Consider the following 9,203-nt stretch of genomic DNA (forward strand, 5'->3'; position numbering starts at 1 on the left):
ACCTCTAAGTGAGTGGGTGAGGGGGGAGTGGGGGTGCAATAGTGTTGAAAGCTTGCATGAACTTTTATAAACCACTGGACGCGGTATAGTGTTCATTCAATATAGAGAGCAATCGACCTTTATATTATACTTGAATTATATACAATTCAATTACTAGTAGTAGTACAATAAAGCAAAAATATTAGAGGACACAATTGCACCCCCACCCATTGACTTTTGTAAATAGCAAACCACACTTTTCTTTGACCTTTGCTCTTTGCGCTCCCTCCACATTTATATAAATACCCCCTTTCATTTCTCTTCACCTCCCACCCCTCGCCCCTTGAAATTTATTACAACTACACCTCAATTGCATAAACTATTGCCTGCACAATGACTACTCCAATTAAAAAAGCTACTGATGTATACTTCACTTTAAATAATGGTATCAAAATCCCGGCTTTGGGGTTGGGTACTGTTCCACCAGATGATCCAAGTGAGGTTAAAGATCAAGTCGTCACAGCAATCAAAGCTGGATACCGCTTGATCGATACCGCGTGGTACTATGGTACTGAAAAGTACGTTGGCCAGGCTTTGAAGGAAGTTTTTGACGAGGGCATCGTTAAGAGAGAAGATGTGTTTATCACCACTAAAGTGTGGCCCTCATTTTGGCACAGTCCCGAAAAGTCACTAGACATTTCATTAAAGACCCTTGGATTGGATTATGTTGACTTGTTCTTGCAACATTGGCCAGTCGAATTACATGGTGATGAAAACGGCCAGCCAACTGCTCCAAAAGACGACAAGGGAAACTTGATATATGATGATGATCCAGCTACTGGTACCAAGTTTATCGAAGTGTATCAAAGTTTGGAGAAAATCTTGGACAACACCAAGAAAACTAGATCAATTGGTGTTTCAAACTATTCCTTGCCCAAGCTTCGTCAATTGTTGCCTCATGTTAAGCATGTTCCAGTAGTGAACCAAATTGAATATCATCCTCAATTGCCACAACAAAATTTGGTGGATTTCTGTAACCAACATAAAATCATTGTTGAAGCATACTCGCCAGTTGGAGGTACAGGAGCACCGGTTTTGAAATTGCCATTGGTTCAGGAATTGGCCAAGAAATACGATGTTAGTACTAACGAGATTGTTGACGCTTATCAAATCTTGAATGGTAGAATTGCCATCCCCAGATCTTCGAATTTGGATAGAATCAAGGAGATTGTCAACTTGCCAGATTTGAGCAAAGAAGAGTTGGATGAGTTGTATCAAATTGGTGTTGTTAATCCAACTAGGTATACAACAGACCCTTGGGGTTATGGTTTAGGATTCCGTTGGTGGGATGGAGACACATTAAGTAAAGAGTTTGAATAGAGTTGTGTATGCTATAAATGGGAAAATGTCTCAGATTCTATTTTCTTTATTGCTGAAACCAAATTCTACTCTGTACAACTCACGTTGCTATTTTCTTCCTTGCAGCGCCATCCTCCTCTTCTCCTTCTCCTTCTCCTTCCACTTCTAATTCACGCTTAAGCAACTTCTCTTTAGCCTCGTTTGATGTAACCATCAAGTCGCTCTCTCCTGCAACTTTCAACAATCTGGTATTTTGTCTTTCGCCGTCAACTTTTCTGAAAAACGGTTGGCATCGCCAATATGGAACAGTCTTGTAATGGCCACCCCACACTTGCAACTCTCCATCAACAACCACATCCAACTCCCCAAAATTGTCCATCGTCAACACCTCCTTTTCAACAATTCGCTCAACTTCTTCAACAATTTTTTCCCACTCGTCAAACGATGAATGCACACTGGTTCTACCAATCATGGGACGTAGTTCTGTCCTCACATTTAGAAACTCGTGCATCAATTTGAAGAAATGGGATTTCATCGAATGCCGCGATGCTGGATGTGGATCAACTGACTTGACAATCTCAAAATATTCACGTAAAATCTTGTCGACTCTTGGAAATTGCATGTCAATGTCGTCTGTTTTTGTCCAAAATACTCCTGGATTGTATAAATTACCTTCTGCTGACATTACTGCATCGCAATTGGTCTCTTCACGACATCGTTTCAAATCATTGGCATACAAGATATTGCCATTGGAGAAAAATACCTGACTTTGAGGTAACTTGTCTCGAAGGTACCTCAATATTTTCCAACTAGCAAGTCCTGTATTTTGACCCTTCATTTCCCTCGTTCTTCCATGTACAGTTAAAAACTGGGCACCTGCATTTAGCACCATTTGGGCATATTTCAACGACTTTTCGTAATCATCATACACTCTAATTTTTGCCGTCACGGGAATAGACAAGTTGTCATGTAGATTCCCAATTAATTTGTGAATCAAATCCCAGTCTTCCATCAAAAATGACCCATATTTGCCCTTTTTCGCAATCCCTTGAGGACATCCCAAGTTTAAATCAACAGCATCGCATTGATTTTCAACCAACTTTGCCGCTTGCAACAAGATTTCTGGATCATTGGCACAAAATTGCACAATTAAAGGACGGTCATACTTTGGGTTCCCATCCTGATCATTAAACATACTCTTGCGATATTTTTCACTAGTTACAAACAATCGGGCATGAAACATTGGGGTGTAGCATAAATCAGCACCATACTTGCGAGATAGTATCCTCCAAGCTAGTTCAGATTGGTCCACCATTGGTGCTACTATAGTTTTGGGCTTCCCGATGGCATTGTATAGATCCCTTCCTGCAAGTTTCTTTGGTAAGGATGTGGTGCATGGGGGACTATTTGTGGTAGTGGTAGTGGTAGTGGTAGTGGTAGTCGCTGGAACAGTCATGCCGATGGTATCTTCTTGTTGTGAGTTTGATAAAGTGGCTAAAGTCTTTTGTAGATTTGTTGGTCTAACTGGTATGAAACGAGTAAGTGATTTACTGCTTCCTCTAATGGTATGCATGTACAGAGAAGCCAGAAGAGATTGATCAAGGTAAAATAGCTCTGCTTTGATGCTCTCTATTCTCTCACAAAATGACAAAAAAAAGATTTTCTTTTGAAAAAAATAAAAAGAAATTTTTTTTTGCAATCGTCTCCCTCTCTTACAACCTATAATCAAAGTATTTACTATCCCAATTGTCCAACTCACTCAAATGTCTCATTGTTGGTCTTCCGTGTGGACAATTCCATGGTTTATCAAGTCGACTCAAATTTTGTACCACTTGCGTCATCCTGCTTCGAGACAATGAAGATCCAATCATGATACTACTTCGACAAGCTTTCATCGCCAAAATTTTTCTAATTTTGGAGCACTTTATATGTTTATTGCTTGGCTGGTCGTTGATTGAATTGATTAACTCCATGAAGTCGTTGGTGTCAAACATGATGTTTTTGTATACTGGTAATGAAGTTAGGACAATTCTTGATCCTAGCTTACCTTCATGATTGATTGTGAATTTGAAACCATTGTTTCTGAATACCGACTCGTGGTCAATTACCAACATTTCGTCCATGATGTTCAATTCCAAAGTTTGTGGTCTAATCAATGGTTGATTTTGGATGCTATAATTTTCAATTAATCTTTCAAAGTTGAACTTTTCATCAGAAGCGTGCTGATCAATAATGAACAAATTGGATTTATGATGAACCAAAATAAATCCCAAATTGAATTGACCAACTAGTTTCATTTTGAGAAAATCAGACTTGGAAATATGATAAATACCTTCATCCTCCAAGTTTTGGTTGACTATAATTTTTTGACTACTCTTGATCTCTTTCTTGTCATTATCAAAATTACGTGGGGATAATATCTTTGATAACAATGCTTCTGATGATTGTTTGCATGTTTTGGTGTACAAAGTTGACGACTTGAACCTCTTTGCTGGCCTCTCTTCAAACTCTTCATCACCAATCTTGATGTACATGCTTTCCTCACTAGCATCTGTTTGCTTGGGGAAAAAGTTTACACCGTGGTTGTCTTGTATATCGCTAGTGTCAGTTTGGGTTTCTGGTGCATTGTAAGAAAAATTTGATAATACTTGTGATGTGGGAATTGAGTCTTCCATTTGACTTTCGACTCTATAGGTGTCCTGGCTCTTACCGGTGCAAACACTAAAAACCAGTTGACTCAGTGTCGCAATTTCCTTCTGCGAGGAAGAAACTTGTAATTCAGCTTCCTTTTCCTCAGCTTCTTCTTCCTTTTCGTCCTTTTCACTCTCCTCCTCGCCCTTCTCTTGCTCTTCCCCGTCATTGTCGGTCTCGATAACATCATCAATTTTCGCCTTCATATTATGGGTCTCCTCTGTTTGCACATCCAACAGTTCAACAGTTCCGTCGGTATTCTTTGAATCATGGTCATATACTGAGCGCAAGACTTCGAGATGCCCACCTAGTTTTTGAGCTTGTCCTGTTTGCAATAGTGGTTTCCTTATTTGATCAACCCCTGGATCCTCACAGAACAGTAATCTACTCTTCATTGTTGACTCTTCAGATTGAGCTACCTCAAGCTCATTGGCGTCCGCCACGTACTCTTCATTCTCACTTGGTTGCTCACTCCGCGATTGAGACTTTTCAGTCTGTATACCCTCAAAATTTTCTTCCTCCTTTTTTATAATCTTCCTGATGTCAATAGAGCCACCATTGGTATCCTCTTGTGTTGGAATGTGCGACTCCACTTTTGTAGCACGATACTCGTCAAATGGTACTTGTTGTCGTAGACTTTTCGGGATTATTACCTTATCCTGCATTGTGTAAAACTCAACAAGGCTTTCACGTATGGATTCTAAAACTCGGGCTTCATTATGGAGCAAAACACTGGTCTTGTCTGGTAAAACATTAACATCAATCAATTCAGGATCAATTTCAAGATTCAATACATAGATTGGATACTGTACATGATTAAACGATTTGTAAACTTCATTTATCAACATTGTTAGCTTTCTAAACGTTATAGGTCGCTTATTGACAAACAAAAATTGCCTATCAGGGGTTGACCGTCCCAATCCAAACGAATATGACGAAATGTAGCCACTTAGCTTTGCTTCAAATTCTAATTCAATATCGACATTGAGAAGATTGGTATTACCATTGTTTCCATATATGGTGATCAAATTCTCCACCGTTGTGTTATTTTCTCCTCCCTTTGATGATAAAACTAGTTGCTTTTTACCACTAGAATTCGTATTGGTGACTTCAAATTTGATTTCCGGGAATATTAACAAATAGTTGATGATGAAGTTTATTGCCTTGTGAAACTCCCTTCTCGAATTCTTGATGAAATTCTTTCGTCGAACTGTAAAATTCTTGAACAAATATTCAATAGTTATTGACGTGCCTGATTTATTACTCATTCCTCCCACCTTTGTTGTCTCTTCTTTAAGTTGCCCAAGCTGATCGTATTTTAGAGTGTAGTTGCGAGGATAGGAACTCAAAGTCAGTGTGGTTATACTCACTTTGGAGGATAACGCGCAAATCGAATTCAACGCTTCACCACGAAATCCCAAGGTTCCCAACTTGGTCAAGTCGTCTAAATCGTTGATTTTTGAAGTATGGCTTCGCAAACACACCGTTTCAAAATCCTCCTTCTCTATACCCTTGCCATTATCTAGGACAGTTATGGAGTCGATACCGTAATTGATGAAATTGACTACGATTTTTGATGCTGACGCGTCTATTGAATTTTCAACAAGTTCCTTGACAATGGATCTAAGATCGATAATGACTTGTCCTGATGTGATTTTTGACACATCAACGGCGTTAATACTCTGAATCAGGGACATGGTGAGGTGACTTAGCTTTGCCTGTAAGTAAATGAGAACGAGGTTGTTGCGCGTCTGATCAGACATTCTAAAATTTTTACATGTAAACCATTCAGATAAATATGGGTTTTTACAAACTCAAATCCCATTTGACAACAGGGAGCAATAGAGACCCTCTCCTATACAGTCTGGTTCCTCGCGCGTTGGTTAATTTCAATTAAATCAGGCTATTCTTGTATCTGAGTGAGTAGTGTTTCAAATCAACTCTAGATGGTGGTCGTGTATCAAAGTTTTGAAAACTGGATACAAGTGCAATGCGTGAAAAGGACGACAATATTAGCGACGCACCCATCATGATGGGACAATGAAGTTGAAAAAGACAATTGCAAGTGAAACACCTGACATTCCATTAACTGTCAACAACCTCCTAGTAGTTTTCAAAGAGTTTCTTTCAGTTTGGTTGAATCAAATACTTTACTATAACAAGATATACGACCCCTTAATATTTGATGAATACAAGGCATTCAACGTAATTGTATGGAAGAATAGGCACCCCCATTTGGAAAAGTACATTGACGACCTATTTTTGAATGTGATTAACAATCTCATCATTAATAAGAAACAATCGAATGGACTTGATAAAATCACTTGTTTCGTCTACAATACCAAGAATGACACCGTAGTGAGAAGTTATTCATTGAAATTTCAACAATTCATTCTTTCTTTAGATGAAACAATTTCCGAGTTGAAACTTGTTGACCATGACACGTCGTCGATTTTGAATATACCAGGGATATCATGGATTGAAATTTACACTTACTTTCAGACTAATTTATTTCAGCATATACAACAGTTGCGTAAAACAACAACTGTCACTGAAACCCAAGAAGAAGATTTGTTTTTTAAAATCACTGTTGGCATACACGAAGATATTCACGCAGGGTCTAATTGGGTGAGGCTCAAAGAAACCAAACTGCGTGATAGTATGGAACACGTGCAAGTAATCAGCGAAACAGACTTGGGTATTCTAAGCTTTACTCTTGAGAATGTTTCCGATGGGGGATAATAGAGACTGAAATTTTTGTCACATCATGAGTGCTGTTTCATCTGGAAGGTAAATTTGGATTTGTCGCTGACAATGAATCGAGAGTTTCGTTCCTGTGAATGGACAATATGGAATACAAGAGGATCAACAACAGGAACCTGGTCCAGGACCAGCTCAACAAGAGCAGCAGCAGCAGCAGCAGCAGGACCCACTGCAACCACAACAATGGCAATCAGAGAGACGAAGATCCACTTCTTCTTCCATATCAAGTCGAAGATCATCCACGTCGCGCTCGAGAACCGATTCAATGTGGCGTCTCACTAATGACGATGACGATATGGGCAATGGGTACTCTAGATATCATGACAATGACGGAGATTTAGAAGGGGATGGCGGTGATGGTGGTGGCACAAACAAAAAATTGGAATACATACATGACATACCGCCCATTTTCACTGATCCAAAAGTGATGGAACAGTATTATGTTGCCATTGAAAAACAATCAAGATCCAGCCGCAATCAACAACAAGCATGGTTACATCCGCCTCAACTACCACCTCATTTGGAAAGTGTCATATTGAACAATTTCAACAGCAATGATAACAACTCTGGTGCTTTACCTATTCCCAACCATGTTGTTTTGAACCATTTGGCTACTACTTCCATCAAACACAACACATTGGCTGTTGCTTCAATTGTACGATACAAGCGGAAATACGTGACACAGGTTTTATATGCCCCATTGTAAAACAAGTGAATAGGGGACATGATTGTCGTACAGTCAGCAATCTAACTGTTCAGCACGACGCAACCTATTGAGCTTTGTTTCATCAAAGAAGGTCCTTACCCAAGAAGAGCTTTTGGATACTACAAGTATAAGACTTGTTTTCCTCTTCCTAAATCCGATCAATTGGTATAGAATTATATCTAATATATTGACTTTAACTCCGGTTCATGGATCGCATACTTTATGTGCATTTGCAGGTGCTCTTTTAGTGAATTGATGCAAACATATATATGAGTGGAAGATTTTATGAGATTAAACTATACACGCCATCATACTTTAGCACAGTAGAAGTAATTTAGAAATCACGTCTGTTTGATGATCCATAAGAGTCGTCGTTGTCTCCATAAGAGTTTCCACCAGATCTGTTTGATGATCCATAGGAGTCGTCGTTGTCTCCATAAGAGTTTCCGCCAGATCTGTTTGAGGAACCATAAGAGTCATTGTTGTCTCCATAAGAGTTTCCACCAGATCTGTTTGAGGAACCATAAGAGTCATCATTGCCGAATGAGGATGAGTTACCGCCTCTCTTGTTTGATGATGACGATCCAAAGTTGTTGTCATCATCGTTACCACCATAGCCACCACCTGATCTGTTTGAGGAGCCGTAAGAATCGTCATCGTCGTTGCCAAATGAAGATGAGTTACCACCTCTCTTGCTGGAAGAAGAACCATAGCTGTCATCGTTGGAAGAGCCAAAGTTGCTGTCATCATTGGTTCTTGACGATCCGTAGTTGTCGTCGTCTCCTCTTCTTCTGTCGTCCTTGTTGTCGTCTTTACCGAATCCGAAAACCATTGTAGATTAGTGAGTTAGTTGTAAGTCAGGGCTATTAAGTTGTGTTTCTAGTAAGGAGAAAACTAATGAGAGAGGCAAGCGACGGGGTTCTCCCATCCCCCCTCCCCCTATTTATATCCTGAAATTCTACTCCTACAACGGAATCTCTTCCTACTTGTACGTGTAATTGCATTGAATACACAAATCCACTGCTTGCAAAAGGTGTGGCTTAAACTAAATTGTGAACTACTTAGGAGACGACACACGTTTATTGTTTTCTGTTTGTTCCAAACACGAGAAAGATCGAGTGATGCTATTACGTGTATATGCTCTCTCCCTCTCTTCCTTTACATTACATGAAATTCACAAATCACTACTACCAAGCCTAACCCCTCTGCCCTTCCCCATTAAAATCTACTTCCTTCGTAGTCGCAAATTTGTGTAACTTGTAAACGTGCAGAAAGAGAGAGAAAAGTATTTTATTAATAGAAACACACACACTTACTTACTCCTACAGATACCCACTCCGTAAAAAGCTATAGTGTGTGTGTGTGTGTGTGTGTGTGTGTGTTATTATTCTAATCACTTCAATTGAACAGGTACCCGAATAGTGGTATTAAGAGGTTGAGTAGAAGTAAAGCCAATGTCTCTCTCAATTCTAATCGTCACAGTATTTTCACCCCTATATCCACACACATTCACACATACACATACACATACACATACACGTTCCTGAAAACAAAAAAAAAAAAAAAAGTTCGACGACTGACACAAAAAGCAACAAAGTTATAAAATTTAAAAATTGTAAAGTATGAGAAATTTCATCATCCACTGCTTGTGAATATGAGACAAAGAGCAAATACTCTCTATGCTGAGAGAGAGGAGGGGGGAAAG

The 9,203-nt window shown here is 39.3% G+C and overlaps 5 protein-coding genes across 5 annotated transcripts; 2 read left to right on the top strand and 3 right to left on the bottom strand. All coding sequences in view use genetic code 12, as the record gives it.

Moving 5' to 3' along the window:
• Positions 1–372: 372 nt before the first annotated feature.
• ARA1 (D-arabinose 1-dehydrogenase (NAD(P)(+))) lies at positions 373–1,359 on the top strand (the record flags this gene model as incomplete). Its single annotated transcript, XM_051755152.1, has 1 exon — positions 373–1,359. The coding sequence occupies one exon, from the start codon at positions 373–375 to the stop codon at positions 1,357–1,359; it is 987 nt and encodes a 328-aa protein (XP_051610826.1).
• A 79-nt stretch (positions 1,360–1,438) lies between these two features.
• Positions 1,439–2,911, bottom strand: KGF57_000661 (tRNA dihydrouridine synthase; the record flags this gene model as incomplete). The annotated part of the gene is made up of 1 exon (XM_051755153.1): positions 1,439–2,911. One exon carries the CDS (start codon positions 2,909–2,911, stop codon positions 1,439–1,441), a length of 1,473 nt encoding a protein of 490 aa, XP_051610827.1.
• A 139-nt stretch (positions 2,912–3,050) lies between these two features.
• Positions 3,051–5,726, bottom strand: PMS1 (ATP-binding mismatch repair protein; the record flags this gene model as incomplete). The annotated part of the gene is made up of 1 exon (XM_051755154.1): positions 3,051–5,726. One exon carries the CDS (start codon positions 5,724–5,726, stop codon positions 3,051–3,053), a length of 2,676 nt encoding a protein of 891 aa, XP_051610828.1.
• Positions 5,727–6,069: 343 nt separating this feature from the next.
• KGF57_000663 (uncharacterized protein) lies at positions 6,070–7,498 on the top strand (the record flags this gene model as incomplete). The annotated part of the gene is made up of 2 exons (XM_051755155.1): positions 6,070–6,688; positions 6,891–7,498. The coding sequence occupies 2 exons, from the start codon at positions 6,070–6,072 to the stop codon at positions 7,496–7,498; spliced, it is 1,227 nt and encodes a 408-aa protein (XP_051610829.1).
• A 334-nt stretch (positions 7,499–7,832) lies between these two features.
• DDR48 (DNA damage-responsive protein 48) lies at positions 7,833–8,330 on the bottom strand (the record flags this gene model as incomplete). Its single annotated transcript, XM_051755156.1, has 1 exon — positions 7,833–8,330. One exon carries the CDS (start codon positions 8,328–8,330, stop codon positions 7,833–7,835), a length of 498 nt encoding a protein of 165 aa, XP_051610830.1.
• Positions 8,331–9,203: the final 873 nt, after the last annotated feature.

The sequence above is a fragment of the Candida theae genome (genome assembly GCF_024610275.1).
Source record: "Candida theae strain CBS 12239 chromosome Unknown scaffold117, whole genome shotgun sequence".
Classification (NCBI taxonomy): domain Eukaryota; kingdom Fungi; phylum Ascomycota; class Pichiomycetes; order Serinales; family Debaryomycetaceae; genus Lodderomyces; species Lodderomyces theae.